General features: G+C 42.2%; 1 protein-coding gene across 4 annotated transcripts in view; it reads left to right on the top strand.

Annotated features, from left to right (window-relative positions):
• Myof (myoferlin) overlaps positions 1–22,412 on the top strand; it is a 130,338-nt gene that overhangs the window by 77,459 nt on the left and 30,467 nt on the right. For all 4 annotated transcript variants that reach the window (XM_013034371.1, XM_013034369.1, XM_013034370.1 and 1 more), the window contains 11 exons: positions 1,858–1,963; positions 3,366–3,511; positions 6,829–7,002; positions 7,901–8,009; positions 9,782–9,859; positions 11,624–11,805; positions 11,888–12,046; positions 12,145–12,243; positions 12,710–12,871; positions 13,937–14,102; positions 18,932–19,008. In XM_013034371.1, coding sequence (XP_012889825.1) covers positions 1,858–1,963; positions 3,366–3,511; positions 6,829–7,002; positions 7,901–8,009; positions 9,782–9,859; positions 11,624–11,805; positions 11,888–12,046; positions 12,145–12,243; positions 12,710–12,871; positions 13,937–14,102; positions 18,932–19,008 — 1,458 coding nt within the window. The remainder of the gene's footprint in view (positions 1–1,857; positions 1,964–3,365; positions 3,512–6,828; positions 7,003–7,900; positions 8,010–9,781; positions 9,860–11,623; positions 11,806–11,887; positions 12,047–12,144; positions 12,244–12,709; positions 12,872–13,936; positions 14,103–18,931; positions 19,009–22,412) is intronic.

The following is a 22,412-nucleotide window of genomic DNA, read 5'->3' as shown; positions in this document are numbered from 1 at the left end:
CAAGTGTATAACTTTTCCCCACTAAGTGGAATTGTGTTGTCTACACCATTCTATGTGTATTTTTCACATAATAGTCTTAGATATCTTTTTAATACACATAAATGTGTGAACTTTTTCTTTTTTGACTGGTCTTAGGACTTGAACTCTGGGCTGGGTGCTGTCCCTGGGCTCCTTTTGCCCAAAGCTAGCACTCTACCACTTGAGCCACAGTACCATTTCCAGCCCAGCTGATAGGTGAACTTTTAAAAATGTCTGTAGAAGCCAGGCACTGGTGGCTCACGCCTGTAATCCTAGCTACTCAGGAGGCTGAGATCTGAGGATCTCGGTTAAAAGCCAGCCAGGGCAGGAAAGTCTATGAGACTCATCTCCAATAAACCACCAGAAAACTGGAAGTGGTGCTGTGGTTCAAGTGGTAGAGTGCTTGCCTTGAGCTGAAGAGCTGAGGGACAGTGGCCAGGCCCAGAGTTCAAGGCCCACGACCGGCCAAAAAAAAAAAAAAGTCTGCTGAGTGTTTTATTATATGCACCTACTATAATTTATTTAGCTAATTTCTTGATATTTATGGTTTGGTGATTTGTGTGTATATATCTGTATAGTATATTTATATGGATGTATGCATTTATGTGTGTATATGTTGTGACAGTAATTCTCTTTGTTTAAACATTTTTTTTTATCACTCAAGAAAGTTTATCTCCAGAAAAAGTTCTTGGATTTGCTTGGTCAAAATTTAAATGCATGAAAGAATATGACAAATATTTAATAAATGCTGTCAGGTTGTATATACTGCTGTTTGCAGCAAGAGTATAGAAGAGGACTTTTACCTAAACACATTTTTTTCTCATTCAATACAAGTAGTATCTTGTTCTTCTCTCATTCTCTCTTTTTTTTTTGGGGGGGGGGTCTGGTCATGGAGCCTGAACTCTGGGCCTGGGCGCTGTCCCAGCTCTTCAGCTCAAGGCTAATGCTCTATCACTCAAGCCACAGCACCACTTCCGGCTTTTTTCTTTTTTTGCTTATGTGGTGCTGAGGAATCGAACCCAGGGCCTCATGCATGCAAGGTAAGTGTTCTACCACTGAGCCACCTTCCCAGCCCCTTCCCTCATTCTCTTATCTTTTAATTTTTTTTTTTTTTTTTTTGTCAGTCATGGGGCCTGAATGCTATCCCTGAGCTCTTCAGCTCAAGGCCAGCACTCTATCACTTGAGTGCCACTTCCGGCTTTTTTTCTGCTTATGTGGTGCTAAGGAATCGAACCCAGGGCCTCATGCATGCAAGGCAAGCACTCTACCACTGAGCCACCTTCCCTGCCTTATCTTTTAATTTTAAAAGTGAATCTGAGAGTTTTTTCATATTTGTATGGGCCACCTTCATTTCTCTTACAAACTTTCTTTTTATCACTGTGAAAGTTTCTATGTAAATCTAAGGCAATATTTTTATATAAACTTGGCTCAACCATACACATTAGCCTCAAACTCAAGTAGGGTTTCCCTGTATTTAAAAATATGTGTCCTTTATGTTTGATTCATTCTCTTCTAGGTTCTTTTCTTTATATCAAAAGGATAAGTGGCACCATTAACTTCAATCACAGGAAATGGCTAATATTAAACTACTTTGGCAATTTTACATGGTTTAACCTGGTACCATTTCTTACCAGTATAAACTGAGGGTAGTTCAAACAACGGATGTTTATGTAGCCTTTGTGCTTAATAATAAGAGATTTTTCCAAGTAAAAGGCAGTCCTGAGATGGAAGCTACATTGGCATTTGGATACCACAGTTAAGTACGAGGAAGACTTCTCAGCTTGCCATTTTATTACCATTGTAGCTTAACACCTTTTTCTCCTCTTTATTTTCCTAAAGAATGGAGACAAAGCAGCATCACCCAGTGAGCTGACTTGCCCTCCAGGTTGGGAGTGGGAGGACGATGCCTGGGTCTACGACATCAATCGAGCAGTAGATGAGAAAGGTAATATTTAGCCTCTCTCTACGTGCTTGTAGCTGGGCTTTAGTGACTCAGAGTTCCTCGAGAGGAAGAGACCTACTGCTGTTGGTCCATGACAACTAGATTAGATAGAGCTGCCAGGACTGTTTGAATGTAAAATCTGGTGCATGAGCAAGGGTGGGTGAGGGGCTAGACAGGACCTGGGTGAGGGGATGTCAGGAGCAGAGAATAGCAGGTAACACAGGACCAACTAGTTGGACTTTGAGATGCCTGGGATCTAGGATGAGGATTTTGGAAAGAACTAAGTTTGGAACTTTTCTGTCCTAAACACACACGAGAATTTCTCTGAAAACATTAGACTTGGGACCTCCTGGCACAGAAAGGAGAACTTTAAAAATGTCTCAAATCCCTCCTGCTCCTCTGTAGTATAGTTGGTTGACAGTTTCTGATAATCATGGTGTCTATTTTCTTTTCTAGCAACAGTAATCTAAAGCTAAACGAACTATAGTATTTGTAATTGTCCAAAGTGGAAAATTATTTTTTCTTATTCAAAGGAATAAAACAATTGCATAGAAAAGACTGGCTTTGGTAGAGAGATTTCAAATGGATTATAAATTCTGTGCTGACCTTGATGTGCATACAAGGTCTTACAATAATATCATTGATTGAACAATCACTATGTACTAAGCATAGCCCTGTTTCTTTGCATACATTATTTTGATTATCTTATAATCACCCTACAATATGCATATTTTAACCTTTAAACTGGGCAAATCAGGTTATAGGCAGTTTCACAAGCTTGCAGGAAATGTATTTAGTGAATACTAACACATGATGGCATATAAATCCAGGCCCATACCTTTCCCCACTGCACTCTTCACCTCATAAGCTGTACTTTATTCTTAGTCATGCTCTGAGTGATAGAGGCATAAAAGAAAAAGGACTCCATGGCTAGAAAAGAACTGTTGGATAGGGAGCTAGGGAATGGGGTTAGACCCAGTGTGGCTGAATGATAGCAAAGTAAAAGAACCATTTAGGTTGAATATTCCTTATACAAAATGCTTGAGACAAGAGTGAATATGGGAATTATTTGTAAATATCTTGAATGAGACCCAAGTCTAGAACACAAAAATTATTTCTATTTCATATATATCTTGTTGTATAACTAAAGATAGATTTATACAGTATTGTGAGTATATTTGCCTTTGGCTCTACCCTACCATGTGAGGTCAGGTATGGAATTTTCCATGGTGACATCATGGCACTTATAAAGGTTGAACATTTTGAATTTCAGACTTTTGGATCCAGGATGTGGTCAAGCTGTAGCTGCTGTGAGAGGAGGACATTTGGGGGCAGAAAGAGGGACTGGGCGTTTCCTGGAAAGTTATTTGCCGATGTGCGTACCCGTTCATAAATTCTGTTCTAGGCTGGGAGTATGGAATTACCGTTCTTCCGGACAATAAGCCCAAGGCCTGGGTTGCAGCAGAGAAAATGTATCACACCCATAGACGACGACGGCTGGTCCGAAAACGCAAGAAAGATTTGACTCAAACCCCTTCAAGTACTGCAAGGGTGAGTGGAGCATAGATGGGAGCTGGGCTTGGGGCTCTGCCTTTCAGAGCACTGAGTTCCAGTGAAGGAGCCCGTTTCTGAAGATCAGGGTCTGATACTGTGGAGGTTCACAAAATACACCCACCCTGACCACCCATATCACCATCCCCTGGGAACTTGTTGGACGTGCCCTCATGATCATCCTCCTGACTTAGAACCTCCAGAGTGATGGCCAGCCATATGGATTTAAGCAAGTACTCCAGGGGATGCTGGGCAGGCTAAATCTTGAGCACTATAAAATAGGTAGCAAAAGACACTGCCATTGTCCTGGCAGCCAAATGTAGTAGTGGCGATAGATCATGACTGGGAACAAGATGCAAAAGAATTCCAATCCTAAATACCTATTTTCTCATCTGCAAAACAGGGCTGCTATTTATACTCATGTAATTAGGCTGTCGTGTGGCTTTCAATGGAATAATCGATGCAGCGGGATCATAATATTCAGCACAATAACAAGGCGTAATGCATTTTAAGTGTCTTTTATAAGTGCTAGGTATGGCCTATCCATCACCTACAATCTGCAAGCTCTGACTTTCATGCCTGTTTCATAGATAATGCACAGAGAGATTAAACAGGCTTGCTCTAAGACAGGTGTCTTATAAGTGTTGGAGCTGTTCTCTGAACCCCGATTTGACTAATTCCAAACAGGAAAATCTCTCTGTTGCCCTACGGCCTAACTCTAGTAGGTGTTTCAATATTTTTTTTTTATTCAATGGGGTTGAGTTATCTTCATGTCTTCTTCCCTAGCTCAGGAACTTGTTCCCAATAGGGTAGCAAAATGAAGGAGCTGGAGAATGAATGAGATTTAGGCTATCAAGTTATCCCATCCTGGATGGAGTAAGAAGTTTCTAGACGTACTTTACTCTTCTTCCATATGAGAGTACCAGGATGACGGGAAAAAGCCCCCAGTTAGAAGACAGCACTGGCACACTTCTATCACACAAGACTTTGATCCTATTGTCCAACCTTTCTGATTCTTGGCTACATGAAATGTCACTGCCACTATTAACACTATTATGGGGTTAGTTATAAGATTATGCTTAGGGGTTAAAGATGCAACTCAGTAGTAGAGCATTTGCCTAACATGCATGAGGCCCTGGGTTTATTATCTTTTTTTTTTTTTTTTGGTCAGTTGTGGGGCTTGAACTCTGGGCCTGGGTGCTGTCTCTCAGCTCTTCAGCTCAAGGCTAGCACTCTACCACTTGAGCCACAGTGCCACTTCCAGAGGCCCTGGGTTTAATTCCCAGCAGTGAAAATAAAACAGTACTAATCTGGATTTTGTTTATTTGAAGTGGAAAGTCAAAGTTGTAAGCTAGTTGAATAAAATCTCCGCCAGTAAAATGTCAGATCAATGGTGAGAAGGATCCCAAATTTACTGCTTCCTCAGCCTTTAAGAACCTAGGAGGCCCAGAAAGGAATAGAATAAACAACTGGACGCTAAGATTATTTATACAGAAATAATACTGAAGTAAAAAAGTACTATGCCTGTTAGTCATGACAGAAGCAATATATTCTAACCTTCCATTTTAATTATTAATTATATAGCAACACTTAGGTTAGGCAAGACATTTAAACCCTGAAGTGGGGGGGGGCGGGGGCGGCATTTTCCCTCCATACGTAAGAAGGAGACAACAGGGCTGGGAAGGTGGCTCAGTGGTAGAGCGCTTGCCTTGCATGCCTGAGGTCCTGGGTTCGATTCCTCAGCACCACATAAGCAAAAAGAAAAAGAAGCTGGAAGTGGCGCTGTGGCTCACGTGGTAGCACACTAGCTTTGAGCTGAAGAGCTGAGGGACAGCGCCCAGGCCCAGAGTTCAGGCCCCACGACTGGACCCAAAAAAAAAAAAAAAAAAAACAGGAGACAGCAATGTTTTCCCAAACTGGATCACAACAGCAATGCTCTTATGAACTGACGGAGTGAGAGACAGCAGAATGCAATGTGCAAAAGAACCTGCTTGCTTTGCCCCATCCCCTATCTGTATGAGAGGTCCCTACTGGGGGCACGTCCACGGTGTACTCCACCTTACTGCTCTGTAATTTTCCACTTCACTTCTGTTTCCCACAGCCTACTAGCTCTGTAAAGGCAGAGATCCAGTTTGCTTTGTTTGTTTTTTTTTGTGGGTCGTGAGGCTTGAACTCTGGACCTGGGCGCTGTCCTTGTGCTCTTCAGCTCAAGGCGAGTACAATACCGCTTGAGCCACAGTGCCACTTCCAGTTTTCTAGTGGTTTATTGGAGATAAGAGTCTCTGGGTGTTTCCTGCCTAGGCTGGCTTTGAACTGCGATCCTCAGATCTCAGCCTCCTGTGTGGCTAGGATTACAGGCATGAGCCACCTGCACCCACATCATTTTGTTTGTTTTTATTTTTTGTGCTGCCATTGGGGCTTGAATTCAGTCTCACACTCTCACTTAGCTTTTTCTGGTTTGCTGCCACGTGAGCCATACCTCCATTTCTGTCTTTTTGGTGGTTAACTAGAGATAAGAGTCTCACAGCCTTTACTGCCTGGATTGGCTTCAAACCAGGATCCTCAGATCTCAGTCTCCGGAGCAGCTAGGAACCTCCAGCTCTCAGCTTCTGTTTTGTTCTTTGCTCTATCCTTGGCTTCTAGTATAGTGCTTGCAACAAAATAGATTTTTATTACTATGTATTGTTTGGCTGACCCAGTGATTTGTGTTATCAGTACAAGGAATATTATCATCGTTAAAAGTTTTACTTTTGAGGCCTGGCACTGGTGGCTCACGCCTGTAATCCTAGCTACTCAGGAGGCTGAGATCTGAGGATCGCGGTTCGAAGCCAGCCCGGGCAGGAAAGACTGTGAGACTCCTATCTCCAGTAACCACCAGAAAACCAGAAGTGGCGCTATAGCTCAAGTGGTAGAGCACTCGCCTTGAGCTGAAGAGCTGAGGGACAGCACCCAGGCCCAGAGTTCAAGCCCCATGACTGACCAAAAAAAAAAAAAAAGTTTTACTTTTGAGGTGGCTCATGCCTGTAATCCTAGCTACTCAGGAGCCTGAGATCTGAGGATTGCAATTTGAAGCCAGACCCGGCAGGAAAGTCCTTGAGATTTCTATCTCCAATTAATCACCTGAGATGCTTTAAATGGAACCTGTGTCTCAAGTGGTAGAATGCCAGCCTTGAGCAAGAAAGCTCAGGGACAGTGTCTAGGCCCTGAGGTCTAGGCCCTGAGGTCAAGCCCCAGTTCTCTCTCTCTCTCTCTCTCTCTCACACACACACACACACACACACACACACACACACACACACATTTTACTTCTATTTTAGGCTATGGAAGATTATGAAGATCAGGAGGGCTGGGAGTATGCTTCTTTAATTGGCTGGAAATTTCACTGGAAACAACGTAGTTCAGACACCTTTCGCCGGAGACGCTGGAGGAGGAAAATGGCGCCTTCAGAAATCCATGGTGCAGCTGCCATCTTTAAACTTGAAGGTGCTCTTGTAAGTAATCAGAAGCCAAAGACAAAGCACAGTGGTATAAAGAAAACATATGAGGGCTGGGAAGGTGGCTCAGTAGTAGAGTACTTGCCTTTCATGCATGAGGCCCTGGGTTCGATTCCTCAGCATCACATATGCAGAAAAAGCCGCAAGTGGCGCTGTGGCTCAAGTGGTAGAGTGCTAGCCTTGAGCTGAAGAGCTGAGGGACAGCGCCCAGGCCCAGAGTTCAGGCCCCACAACAGGCAAAAAAAAAAAAAAAAGGTATGAATGTTGAATGCAAATGTCACCAACCCCATAAAGGTTCTTGTACCTCTAGTGCTGTAAGACTGTAGATTGTGGAGAGAAAGCCGCATGTCCTAAGTGCTCAATAGTTCTTATGGAATAAACAGACCAGTAACATATGACAGCCTCTAAGCAATACTGCCAGCACACCTGTTCCCCCAGCATTTTCTAAATATATCTGTTCCAGAACCTTTATTTCAAGTAACATTTACCAAAATCCCAAACATAGGTTCCTTGGAAATTGTAACTGTTCAACTAACAACAATAACAATAAAAAGGAAATATAAAGAGGTGGACTTTCCTGCCTGGGCTGGCTTCAAACCAGGATTCTCAGATCTCAGCATCTTGAGTAGCTAGGCTTTAATCCTCTGTGTCTTATCCTTTACCTTTTTTTAAACAAACTGGACTTGAAGCAGAAGGATCGGCTCTGACATTGGCTCTTTTGCTTGCCAGGAGGTAAGTGACTTAGAGTCACTTGCTGTCTTGAGCCTGATATATTGAGAAATAGGATGATTGGATTATAAAATCTCTTTTAGGAGTTATTACTGCATTTGCTTCATTTGTTTGTGGTCTCTTAGTTAGTTTTAGTCTGTGATAATTTCTCTCCTTCCTCTTTCAGGGTGCTGATACCAGTGAAGACGGAGATGAGAGGAGCAAGGAGAAACAGCAGCACACAGCCACCACTGTGTTTGGGGCAAACACCCCCATTGTGTCTTGTCACTTTGACAGTAAGTTGCCAGTGAAGCTGTGACTTCTGCTTCTGTGATGTTTAGCTCAAGGACACTCTTCAAATCATCAAACATAATAGGAATCTCTTCATCTGAACGTGACTTTCAATTTCTTCACTTTTCAAAAAAAACAGTTAAAAATTATGTTTGGGTGGTTAAATCACTGATTTTAAATGTAGTATGTCTGATATGCACTTGTGCTTTTAACTAAGTCCCACTCCCAGATTATTATTTTAATTATGGGAAAAAGACGAATAATTTAAGGACTGGAAATATAGCTCAGTGGTAGTGCTTGCCTCGCATGCATGAGGCCCTGGGTTCAATGTCTAGCACCACACAAGAGTAAGAATAATAAAATAAGAAAATCAAGGTTGATTTCAATGAAAGCCTTCAGGAATTTTGGAACGAGGAAGATCTACTCTGTGTTGTGACAATAATAGAAAACGTTACATTGGATCTTAATGTAATTGGATCTTAATTAATTGGATCTTAATATGTGCTAGGCCCTGTACATTAATGTAACCCTTGAACTCCAAAACAACCCTGGCAAGGTAGGTGCTCTTATTGTCTCCATCTTACAAATGCTGAAACTACGAACAGGAGAATTATATAGTTTGTCCAGGTTCTTACAATTTATGAGAACTAGAGATGAGATTTGAATTCAAGCAATCAGCATCCTAGAACATATACATTTAGTCATAATGCTCTGCAATCTCTCAAATTATGTGTCTGCATGTTTGGAGGTGTGTGTGTGTGTGTGTGTGTGTTTATATAATAATAAAGAGAAGGAGATGATATATTAAATGTCAAACTTTTAACAATAATTGTATCCAAGCTCCAGTGCTACAGTGGTCTAGACAGCTCTGTCTATCACAGTTGGAGACCCAGTTTTGTTTTAAAGATTTGTGGTGACAAGAAGTACCTTAATCTAGGTCATTTATAACAGGGCTGATGTTCTCCTGATTGACATATTTGCACTGGACTTACTAGAGTATTTGTATTATATCAATGTTATATGATTATGTAATTAATTTTGAGATAAGGTTTTGCTATGTAACCCAGGCTGGCCTCAAGCTTTAATATCTCTTTCTTCAATCTTCCAAGTGCTAGAACTTCAGGTATGTACCACCACATCCAGAAGATAGTACTTTTAAAAAAATATAGTAATCTTCCCTTATCCATGGAAGGTCTGTTCAAAGACCCTCAGTAAATACACACTACCTTTTTACATTTTTTTTTGGTTGGTCATGAGGCCTGAACTCTGGGCCTGAGCACTGTCCCTCAGCTCCTCAGCTGTAGGCTAGTGCTCTACACTGGAGCCTCACCCCACTTCTGGCTTTTTCTGCTTATGTGGTGCTGAGGAATCGAACCCAGGGCCTCATGCATGCAAGGCAAGCACTCTACCACTGAGCCACCTTTCCAGCCCTGTTTTTTTTTTATGTGTACACATCCATGATCAAGTTTATAAATTAGATATGGTAACAGATTAATAATAGTAGCCAATAATAATATAGAACAATTATAAAAATTTACTGTAATAAAATTGACTTTGGGGCAATTCTTAAGTAAAGGCTACTTAACACAAGCACTGCCCATCACAGCCTATCAGTTGGTCTGATTACTGGGATAGGTACTAAGTGTCTAACAGGTGGGTAGCATATATGGCCAGGACATATTGGACAAAGGGATGATTATGACTGACTAGTCCAAAAAGATAGCTGTTTGCAATGCCATATTTCTAGTGTGTAACCTCCACCTTGTTCTTTTTTTAGGAGTCTACATCTACCACTTGCGCTGCTATATCTACCAAGCCAGAAACCTCATGGCTTTAGACAAAGATAGTTTTTCAGGTAAAGGAAAATAAATCCATATGATTCTTTCATGTTATAGATCAGTTTGGACCTATTCTTCATCAAGTAGAACTCTATTTATACTGAAACTGATTTAATATGCTTGAAGAAAGTTGCTTAAGTCACTAGATAAAGAGTTACCATGTAATCTACACACTGTGGGTGGGTGCTGGAGATGACCAACAGGAATGTGACCCTTTAACTAGTACTAAGAGACTAAGCAGTAGAAATCACCCAGAAGAACAACTGCTTTCCATTTGCACACAGAGCTGTATTTTAAATTTGGACCCGAGGGTGGACTTGTGAATCCTTTACCTCTTTGTTCTGTGTAGCTCTCTGAAGGTGACAAAATATGACACATTCCCCCCATCTGCCTTGGAGCAGGCTTGGAGCAGTGTAGAGTTTGATTTCACCTTCTCTATTGCCTGCCATCCACATTTCCAACACCTGCACACTGATATCCCAGGTAGCTGTGTTGCCTTTGGCTTGGTTCTAAGGGGAAGGCTGTTGGCAGAGGAGGGAGAAGGTGGGTCTGCCTGCCTGCCTGAGGGGTTGTGCTTTTTCTTGCCCATGGGATTTTGCAGTTTGGGGACCACCTGGGGCATTTGGGGACATTCTGATTTAGATATTGTCTTTCAGCAGAGAAATTTTCTGACACAAATTTGTGCTCACATCGATGCTGAAGTTGTTTTCCAAGCACAAATAGGAACCAGTATTTGTGAATACAAATGAGACCAGATCCAAAGTTGGCGCTCTATAAAATAACCATTTTCAAGTATTCTCCACCAGGTGGCACTCTATCACCAAAAGTCAAAGAATGTTTTCAAAATTCTTGACTAAAGTTACATAAAACTCTCAGTGTGTTCCTTGCAGTTGGAGGTGTAAGACTTCACATTAGGATACAGCCAAGATAATGATGTATGTCCACAGTGCTAAAAAAAAAAAAACAACCTAATCACCCTGTTGGCATATACACCAGCTTCATGTTGGACATTAGTTATTGCTGAGATAGTTCAGCCCCCTGGCAACTCCAATATTCAGTATCATTACTTATTGGATAGGGGAACACAGGTTGCTTCTCAGTACACTAGATTTCTTTCACTCTACTCACTAGTACACAGAAGCAGAGTTTTCTGCTATCACAAAGTGCAGTCCCCATGAGCTACTAAGCCTTTCATTTTCACTACCATACCCCTGACATCTGGCATTCAATAAATACTACTTCCTAAATGGACTACCAGTGACAGTAGAAATTAGGATGACAACTAGTATTTATCAGTGACTCCCTAGATGGTGGCCACTGTCTTAAGTGTTTACTTTTTTAAAGTATCATCTCATCTTCAACACTGAGAAATAGATATTATTTTTTATTTCATGGAAGAGAGGACCAAAATTAAGAGTTTAAATATTTCCCTCCTGAGGTTACGCTATGGGGGTGAGAGGTGGGGCTGACCCTATGTATGGCTGACTGCATTCACAGTCTGTACTGTTGTTAATTATAAGTGTGAAAGACTGTTCGAAATTTACCTTGTTGGGGGCATACTCTAGAGAGAGGATCCTCAGCACACCTCAGGGGCTTCTGAAACCTAATGGTGCTTCTGAAAAATCAACACATTCTTGACCCCTCCCACATTCTGCTTCCCCAAAACCCAGGTGGGTGATGAAGGTCCATGAGCGTTGTGTGCAGAGGACAAGAATGTGGTGAGAGGACTGATCAGCTAGGCTCACCATGGTGCCCCTCCCTTGTTCTTTTTCTTTCCTTAGATCCATACGCTCATGTCTCCTTCCTCCATCGAAGCAAAACCACCGAGATCATCCATTCAACCCTCAATCCCACATGGGACCAAACGATTATATTTGATGAAATTGAAATCTATGGAGAACCTCAAACAGTTCTACAGAACCCACCCCAAGTTATCGTTGAACTTTTCGACAACGACCAAGTGGTAGGTGCTTTGGCATCTTGGGAGTGATGGTGGTTTGAAGGGGTGTTGGTCCTGGAATTTGAGGATTCATTCATGTCTCTAGGGCAAAGATGAGTTTTTAGGACGAAGCATTTGCTCTCCTCTGGTGAAACTAAACTCAGAAATGGGCATCACTCCCAAACTTCTCTGGCACCCAGTCATGAATGGAGATAAGGCGTGTGGAGATGTCCTCATGACTGCAGAGCTGATTCTAAGGGACAAGGTACACCGCTGCCTTCTCATTCACGAATTCTTTCAGCTACTTACAATGATGAATAACTCTAGGTCCTCTTTGTATGACCACTCATGTTTGTTTCACAGGATGGCTCCAACCTTCCCATTCTTCCTTCTCAAAGGGCACCCAATCTATACATGGTCCCCCAGGGGATCAGGCCTGTGGTTCAGCTCACTGCTATTGAGGTAGGTGACCCTGTGTTTTATTTGATCAAATCCAATGGATGTGGCTACAGAAAAAGAACCTTTCATATAGATATTATCACCTTGATGCATCTTTTCTTGCTGTCTCTTGCTTTCTATAGAATCTACCTAAAACCTTGACCTATCCATGGAAATAGAAGGCTTGTTAGAACAACAAGAAGTGAATTCCAACATCATTGTGGGAATCCCAAGTCCTCATTCCCTAGGAGCAGCAGATTTCTAGGGGCAGGGGGCATCTTAGAGAACTGTAGAGGAGGCAGCCCAGGAGAGAGTGACTGTAAAAGCCCTTTCTCTGCTTGGCCCTCAGATTTCCTAGGAAAACCTTCATGGGTGTTTTAGGCAAATGTGCATCAATCCATTTTAAGTGATTAAGATCAGATTTTTCCTTCTGAGTGGTAATTTCGTCATGCTAGGTTTTCCTTCTGTTCTCTTTCACGTGTCTTGCTAGATTCTAGCTTGGGGCTTAAGAAACATGAAAAACTACCAGATGGCTTCCATTACGTCCCCCAGTCTCATTGTGGAGTGTGGAGGGGAAAGGGTGGAGTCTGTGGTCATCAAAAACCTGAAGAAGACACCCAACTTTCCAAGCTCCGTTCTCTTCATGAAAGTGGTACAGTACCTGACTCTGTAATAGCTTGTATTTGATGAATAGCTGATTTTATGAGAGATATTTAAATAGACAGGTACATCAAAGACAGTAGATTGATAAGTCAATTGATCAATCGATCCATAGATAGCTACATAGGCCTTGTTTTATATCCAGCTTGTCACTGGTTTATTCCCCTTAGAGTCTCTGAAAGCTTCCAACAAGTCTAGTAATACAAAAGTATCTGTGCCTAATACTTAGTTATTTCTCCAGTAACCCTTGCCCATTTAGCTTTAGAGACTTTCGATGACCTTAGATCACTAAGAGCTAATATCAACCCTAAGTTATTCCACTAACAAATGCATATGAACCAGAACAACTGGCCCCTGGGCTGCTCTATTCACCCTGGTCTCTCTCTACCCCTCCTCTACCTTCCCACCTCTTAGTTTGGAGCCTAGCTTTGGTCAGCAGAGGTAAGGAAAGACACTCACTGATTCCAGCTTCTATCCTGTGCAAGAGATAGATATGTACCCGAGTCACAAGCAAGCCCCTAAGATAACTCATGGTTCTCCAGACAGGCCATGCCATGGAGGACCTCAGATTCTAGGAGCCATGAAGGAAACATTGAACATCAACAGAGAACTCCCGTAGCTGAAAGGTTCAGTTATTTCCCTTGGAGGTCCAGTTGTGTCTCCACCATTTCTAAACTCTGCTCAAGGACTTAGCTAGTGTATAACAACGTTCCAGGAAAATCCACTAGGGAGCAGAATGTAAAGAGGAGGACAGGTCAGTGGGCAAGGATGTTGATTCTGTATCATATTAGCTGACTGTGGGCCGGCTACTATTTTACGCAGGTCACTTGTATGAATTCTCCAATCCTACTCTGCCTGAGAAGGATGAGAGAGAGTTCTAAAATCAGGCAACTCTTGGGGGCAGAGCCTGGTTTTGATCCTAGTCGGCCTGGCTGAGAGCTGATGTGCTGAAGTCCTATGCCCCTGGGTGTTCCCAGGGCTATGCGCTGGGCTGATTCCTTGGGAGATTTTAATAGCCAAGTGTAGAGAAATGACATTCACCTTTGGAATCCCCCAGTTCTTGCCTAAGGAAGAATTGTACATGCCTCCACTGGTGATCAAGGTGATTGACCACAGGCAATTTGGGCGGAAGCCAGTGGTTGGCCAGTGCACCATCGACCACCTGGACCGTTTTCGCTGTGACCCCTATGCTGGAAAGGAGGATATTGTGCCACAGCTGAAAGGTAAGCATGCAAGTCCATCAATTTGAGGGGAGGAGCTTTTCCTGCAGGGCATGGCTTGATCTTTACTAACCTTTAAAGGGAAGTAGTCATTGTCTAGATCCTGTAGAAGTAAATCTCCCAAGGAAACACAAATAACAAGGTGGAGGTGGCAGTAATCCTGGCCTAGTTTGGGGGAGGCTGGATGCTAAAGAGGTTACCCCCTGAAATATCCTGCTCCTGGATGAACTTTAGGCATCTGAGGAAACTTTCGGTGTTTCCTTGAGCTTTCCTCATTGCCTTTCAAGAAACAGCCTAACAGTCCAAGACAGCTATTCCTGCATCAGTGATCGAAGTAATTCCCATCAATCTTCAGCAAGTAGCTATTGACTATTAAGTACATATTGTTCATTGATGGAAATATTTGGGAGTTTGAAGGGAACAAGACAGCTTTGATCTAAGAACACAGTCATCTAGCAGGGGCTAGGGACCAAATTACAGCTGGATTACAGTCAAGTGTATTATCTTAACTATTTAGGAGACTGAGAACTGAGGATTGAGGTTTGAAGCCAGCTCAGGCAGACACATACCAAGGGATTCGTATTTCCAATAAACCAGGAAAAAAACAAAACCAAAACAAAAAAACAGAAGTAAATGGAGGTGTGGCTAAGAGGTGATAGAATACCAGCCTTGAGTGAAAAAGCAAAAAGCTAATGGAGAAATTCAAGCCCTATTTTAAGATCCAATACTGACACATATGCACACATGGAATTCAGCAGTGAAAAATAAACAAACAAGAAAATGAATAGTGTAATTCAGTGTGATAAATGTTGAAATACCATGTTGAAATACAAGGAACCACCCCCTGCCCCGATGAGCATTGGAGGAGAATATTTTTACTTTTATATGGAGTCTGTAATCCTACCTCATTAATGTTAGGATGTGATTTGAAACATATTTTATTGTTATCCATAGAGGGAGAGTTAAAATGGTTTACCTTAAGTGATATAATTAATATGTAAGGAGGGGGTAACAATGCTCAATAGGAAATGTACTCATTACCTTATTCATGTAACTATAACCCCTCTGTACAGTATCTTCACAATAAAAATATATATTAAAAGTAATTCATATGTAAATAGTAGAACAGGACCTAATGCTTACTTTAGGTTTCTGTTAGAAACAATGTCAAATGATTCAGTGCTTTGCTATTACTGATCCAATAGTTACTTGTTCTTTTGCTTACCATGTTTCTGTACTGTATAAAGGGTTTGGGGCTCAGTCACCTCAGTTCATAAGATCCTAGGGCCCCTGGCTTCATGGGATTAAGCCCCAGAGGACCGATGCATCTTCTTCTGCTATCATTGATGCCTTCAGGACTGAAATGCATCATGCATTTAAGACTTCTGAGGTTTAGCCTCTATTTTACAGGGCCTATGAGACTTATTTGTAGTGTGAGTCTGTGCATACAGTAGTGTTCCTGTATGGTAGTGTTCCATCACCCATGACAAATACTTGAAAAAAAATCAACTTAAAGGAAGAAATTATTTTTGGCTCATTGGTTTCAGTCCATCTGTGGTAGGCTGGTTCTATGTTTCTTGGCCTGTGGTAGGAAGGATGGTGGAGCAGAGCTATTCACCTCATGGCAGTCAAGAAGTAGAGTATGACAAGAAGGGTCTGGGGCAAGGTGTACCCTTCTAAGACCTTTCCTAAATGACCCCTTCCACTATGCTACCACCACTCCCCTTCCACCATGCTACCACTTCCCAATAATCTATTCCGATTTTGAATCCTTCTGTGGATTAAACTATTATCATTATCTAGTCATCTCTGGAGTCCCTCTTCCAATCAAGTTAATAATCAAGATTAACAATCTTAGAGAAGGAGAAAAATTCAATCATATTGGAGGGAAACTTTACATATGTTCCTCAAAAAATATCCCACACCAAACACTTTGGGAATTGATGATGCTTAATATAGCCATGATTTTAAAAACAACAATCAGTATTATTATAGCTGTAAGAATTTTTTTTTACTTGAGATTACTAAATGGAGAAAAAATTATTTTCCCAGTGTTTTTCCTACTGCTTTTATAAGAGAAAGTTCTTTGTTCCAAACAGTTGACATGATTAAGGAATGATTTCACAAATGCTCTTGGACCCCAGAATTGCCACAGCAAGCTGGCTGTGGTACATTTATTGATAGCTGGTTTTAGCTAGATTCATAGTGAGGACTAGAGACAAAAAAGCAGGGTGGTAAGAGTTGAAAAACAGGCAGTTTGGCCAGAAAAAGAGCTCCTTTGAAGTTGTAGACCAGGAGTGTGTGGTTGTTGAACAGATTAGGACCATTAAAATGAAGCCAAGAACATGAGCGTGTTAGGAACTGGTTGGACCCTGACCCTGCAGGCTCAAGATTATAACACATCGAAAGATTTTGCTATGAGAAGAGAAGCCCAGGTCATCCTGATCACATGGGGCCTCCTTGGGGAGTGTTCTCCACATCCAGCCCTCTAGGTGCTTAGAGACCATTGTCACCATGGACAAGGAGGCTTGGCCACTGTTTAGGCTGATGGCAGACTCTGGCACTGTCCACATGATACTGGTTTTGCAATCATGAAAGATGTCATCATAATGAGGTCATGGAAACTTCCACTCTGATTTCAAAGGAAAGCCTGGAGGCTAGGCACTGTGTTAAAGGACCCCTGGAGGCGTCCCTGCAGGGTGATGTGTGACGCTGTGAAGGTGAACCTGAAGATTCAGTGGAGAGTCTGCACAGCTAACATGGCAGGGATGTGCAGTGTCTGCTGATGCTATAGGCCGAAAGTATGGCTAGCCCAAGAGTGAGGTCCTCTTGACTGCAACCAGTCATGCTTTGGTTGGGTCCTCCCTTGCTGTACTCCTAGTCCTCCTTTTTTATAGCAGAAATACTTACCCTGTGCCATTTTATCTTGGGAGTATATAATTTCCTTTTTGATTTTACAGAGCCTCAAAACTAAGCATTTGCATTGAGTCTCAGAGGAAAATTTGGAATTAAATGTTTGAGTGATGTTGGAACTGTTATTAAAAAAAAAAAAACCAACTATGGGGACTGTTGGAGATAGATTAAATAAATTTTTGCATTATAAGATGGCCATAAGCCTTTGGGGTCCAGGGATAGAATGTTATGGTTTGGATATAAAGTATCCCCTTACAGGCTCCTGTACTGTGAGCTTGATCTCCAGCTGTGCTATTTGGGAAGGTTCTGGAAACTTTAGGAGGTAGGGCCAGAATGGAAGAAGTAGGTCACTGAGGTGTGTCCTGGGGCTGTATCTTGCCGCATATTCCTCTCTGTCTCTCTGTCTCTCTTGCTGCTTCCTGGATACTTAGGAGGTAAGCCATCTTGCTCATCCATATTCATTCTATTATGATTTCTGCCTTACCCTGGCCCAGAGCTAGCTGACCATGGACTGAAACCTCTGAAACTCGCAACTGAGATAGGATCAGATTCAAGGTGTTGGACCTTGGTTGGCTTAATATTAGAAGCACCTACAGTAATTGCTCCTGTCCCTCAGGCTTACTATGTATGAGGATGGTAAAGTGACAAAATGATGGAGAGGAAGGAACTTGCATACAGCTGTGTTCCATACTCCTGTCCACCAAAGGCTCAGGGTCTGGACTTGCAGGGATGCTTATCTTGGAAGGAATTCTAGAGACTGCTTGTAGACCTGAGGGTACCATGTGGACATGAAACTACCTAGCATAGCAACTGGAATGTTATACATGCTCAATAGCTGTCTCTTCAGGCCCCTGACATCCCTCAGAATGCTTCTCTGATCATTACTGCACATCTTTTCTTCTCTGGGCTCTGTGTGATGGTTAAAACACAAACATGGAGGTCACCGAGATTGACATTACTTCCACTGACCATTGATTATTTAACCTGAAGTGACAGACTTGCTTTGTCATAGTTTCAGTTTGCTTGTAGTTAAATCTTGAAACTGGAGATGACAGTTACATATATTCTGAAGGATTACTGAGAGATTAAATGAGATTATGAATGCAAAGTGCTTAACCCAATGCCTATTAGCACATGGTAGATTTTTTTAATGTGTCTCCTCTCTTGGGTATTATATGTCAATTGTGTATTTTCTTGTGTATTATATGTCAATTGCCTGGATAAGTTAAGCAGAAAGTTCTTTTGGCTTGATGGAGTTACTTGCATCTGGGTTCTGGCTTTCTAGTGCATGTCTCCTCACCTTTGCCCCAGGTTAAGGTTTTGGCACCCATTAAGTGGAGTACTGGAGGGGCTACTTTGGGCCCCTGCTCTAACCCCAAAATCCTGAGTCACAGTCATCTGAGAAGAAGCTTTGTCTGTCTGCATAGACAGTTAGGACAAGGGCTAAAAGCTGCAACTGTCTGCCTTCCTTGTTCTGTCTCCCTTCCCTGACCACCTGTCTCTTCCCCTGCCTTCCTGTCTTTATCTTCCTTTCCTTTTATTTCCTGTTTTAGGGGTAAATCCCAAGGAAAAGAAGCTCCTTGAGATGTAAGTTCCCCACCTTCACCCCTACTCCTTTGTGTTATAAAGGCTCACCAACTTAATTGATAGAATTCCTTTGCAGTACTTCCCATGTATAGGCCCTGTGCTAATTATCTACAGTGAAAAAAAAAAAAATGGGCCACATTGTTCCCTAGAAAACATCCAAAACCATATCATCCTTTGAGAAAGTGAGGGATGGTTGAGCTGTTTTCTATGTTGAGGTGTAATTATTTCCATTGAGAAAGTCTCACCCAGAAATAAACTCTCCCGTTCACCCAATGAACCCAAGTAGAATGCTTATTCAGAGTATTTGTCTAAGTACAATTATTTTCTTGCAGCCTCCCTTATGTCTGCGCCCCCCTGCCGGGATGTCGTTATTGAAATAGAAGACACTAAACCTTTACTGGCTTCCAAGGTAGGCTTTAGATAATTAGATACAGTCTGTTTTATCTTCCAGATGTCTAAGCATTCAGTGAATGCAAACAAGCATTCAATGCCACTAAGACAGTAATCACCACACCAATTTATTGAGGCCTCAGTAGAGACAAGGATCTGAATCTCAGCCTGGTCCACAGTTAGGATAATGTATAAACTAGTGACCTTCAGTCTTCACTAATCAGTCACCTAGAATCCTTAAAATGTTTATGATCCACACTCAGGCCCCACGCCTGTCTGCCAAGAGGGAGAGGGACCCAGACACCAGTAGATTTTCAAACCTTCCCAAGTGAGTTTGATGGTTGCATGCAGATCTGAGAGCTGCTGGTGGGGATAGTCTGATGTGATCATTTGCTAGGGAGAGATGTTCCAGGAGTAGATTGACAACATAGTAGCACTGAGAGCAGAGTTGTGTGAAACATGACAGTTTTTTCACTGCCTGAGCAGAAATGTCATGATTTTTATTATATTTTTTGTGTATACTGTACTGGGGCTTGAACTCAGGGCCTTGCATTCTTGCTTGACTTTTTCACTTAAGGCTGGCCCTCTACCACTTGAGCCACATCTCCACTTCCTGCTTTTTGCTGGTTAATTGGAGAATTAGAGTCTCACAGATTTTTCTGTCAAGGCTGGCTTCAAACTTTGATCTTCATATTTCAGCCTCCTGAGTAGCTAGGAATACAGGTCTGGCCTACCAGCACCTGGCATTAAAAAAAAAAAATACTGCTTAGTGTACAGGATACCCCAGGTTTTTATTTTCTTTTCCCTGTGGTTATCAAGTGGTAGAAATACTCAATTTGGACCCTATTTGAAACCATCTCAGCCACTTCTACAAGACAGAAGGGGGGGGGACTCAACCCAGCAAAAAGAAAACACCAAATATCTTCCTATTTCTTTTGGCATTGATGACAGACCTTCACAGCATGCTTTAATGTGCAAACTGGCCAGAAAATGCACATGATTGTACTTTAATGTGTTATGTCCATAAACAGTGCATAAAAAAACTCCACTTCCTTCCTACTGCCTTAAATGCATTGAAAATTGGACTGTGTGAAATGTGGTCTCCAACCAGCACTGTGCAGTCAGCAGCTTGTTTGATCCTACTCTCTGGAAATTCTACATTATCCCAGAGGACTGTATCAAGTTCTCCATCCCACAGGGAGATACAACCATCTTCACTTTGCAAACAACAGTGCAGTCTTAGGGGAGAAATTGTGTTGTAATATACTGAAGATTCTTTATGTACTACTTGAGAGGTAGAAACAAGAGGATTGTGGTGGGAGGCTAGCCCAAACAAAAGTTAACAAGACCCTCTCTCAAAGAACAAACTGGGCAATGATGGGTCATGCCTATTACCCCAGCTACACAGGAGGTGGCTTGTAGTCTGAGAACAGCCTGGGAAAAAGAATGATACTCTATCAGATTAAAAAAAAAAAAAAAGGAATGACTGCAGGAAGGTCTGGAGGCATGGTTGAAGTTGTAGAGCACTTCAGTAATAAGCTCATTAGGATATGAGTTCAAACCCCAATACTACCAAATTTTTTTGTCAGCCATGGGGCTTGAACTCAGAGCCTGGGCACTCTCTCTGAGTTTTTTTTAGTGCTTTACCATTTTGAGCCACAACACCACTTAAGGTTTTCTAGGGGGTAATTGAGATTAAGAGTCTCATGGACTTTCCTGTCCGGACTGGCTTTGAGCCGTGATCCTCTGATCTCAGCCTCCTGAATAGCTAGGATTACAGGCATGAGCCACTGGAGCCCAGCTAAAAAATAATTCTTTATGTAGCTTTTTACAACGACCCTGGATAAAAGCAGTGTAAGATCCTCTACAATGTTCTGCCTTCAACTTCATCATATACCACTGCAATCATTCTTTTTTTAATGATTCTTTTTTTAATTGTTTTATTTTTGTCAGTAATAGGGCTTGAATTTAGGGGCTGGGCACTGTCCCTGAGCTCTTTTGCTCAAGGCTAGCACTCTACCACTTTAAGCCACAGTGCCATTTCCGGTTTTTTAGTGGTTTATTGGAGATAAGAGTCTCACAGCCTTTCTTACCCAGGCTGGTTTCCAAACACAATTCTAAGATCTCAGCCTCCTGAGTAGCTGGGATCACAGTCATGAGACACTAGCACTCAGCTCTTTTTTTTAAGCTTTATTTCTTTATTGGTGGTGCTCAGGGCCTCATATTTATTCACCAGACACACTATCAGTTGAACCATGCCCCACCCCTTTTTAAGTTCTTTTTCAGGTAGTGTCTTACTTTTTTTTTTTTTTTTTTTGCCAAACCTGTCCTGGACTATGATTCTTCTACTTAAACTTTCCGGATAGATGGAATGAGAAACATTCCACACCACACCCAACTTTTTCATGGAGATGGGAATTTCACTAACTTTTTGCCCATGCTGGCCTCAAACTTCATTTCTCTAGATCTCTGCATTCCCAGTGGCTGGAATTACAGGCATGAGCCACCATGTCCAGCTGTTCATTCTTCTTACATGCCTTTGGTGAACTCAGTAGCACTATTAGGGAGCAAAGAGAAGAGGAAGTCAATAATCAATGCCAATATTTTCAGTCCTTTCTTAACAAAAGTCAATGGATGACTCGGTTCCAGCAAAACATGAGGAAAGGTCAGTTCTCTTCATAGACTTAACCTGTGTTGTAACAGCCTGGAGATGGCAGTGCTAGCCATTCCCACTGCATGACGAATGACTGTATCATCCCTAGTCGTGGTACAATGTGGACAAGAAAGGCTTGTTAAGACAGGCACTGGTAGCTTACGTCTGTAATCCTAGCTACTCAGGAGGCTGATATCTGAGGATCGTGGTTCAATGCCAGCTTGGGCAGGAAAGACTGTGAGACTCTTTTTTTTTTCTGGTCATGGGGCTTGCACTCTGGGCTTGGGTGCTATCCCTGAGCTCTTCAGCTCAAGGTGAGCACTCTACTGCTTGAGCCACACCGCCACTTCCAGTTTTCTAGTGGTTTATTGGAGATAAGTGGTTTGTTGGAGCGCCACTTCCGGTTTTCTAGTGGTTTATTGGACTTTCCTGCCCAGGCTGGCTTTGAACCGTGATCCTCAGATCTCAGCCTCCTGAGTAGCTAGGGTTTCAGGCGTGAGCCACCAGCACCTGGCTGTAAGACTCTTATCTCCAATTACCCACCAGAAAACTGGAAGCGGCACTGTGGCTCAAAGTGGTAGAGTGCTAGCCTTGAGCAAAAGAGCTCAGGGACAGCGCCCAGCCCCTAAATTCAAGCCCTACCACTGACTGACAAAAAATAAAAACTTAAAAAATAATAATTAAAAAAAGAATGATTGCAATGGTATATGATAAAGTTGAAGGCAGAACACTGAGGAGGATCTTGTACTATTTTTAATCCAGGGTTATTG

The sequence above is a fragment of the Dipodomys ordii genome, unplaced genomic scaffold (genome assembly GCF_000151885.1).
Source record: "Dipodomys ordii isolate 6190 unplaced genomic scaffold, Dord_2.0 Scaffold188, whole genome shotgun sequence".
Lineage (NCBI taxonomy): Eukaryota > Metazoa > Chordata > Mammalia > Rodentia > Heteromyidae > Dipodomys > Dipodomys ordii.
This window is presented reverse-complemented; position numbering and strand designations above follow the sequence as displayed.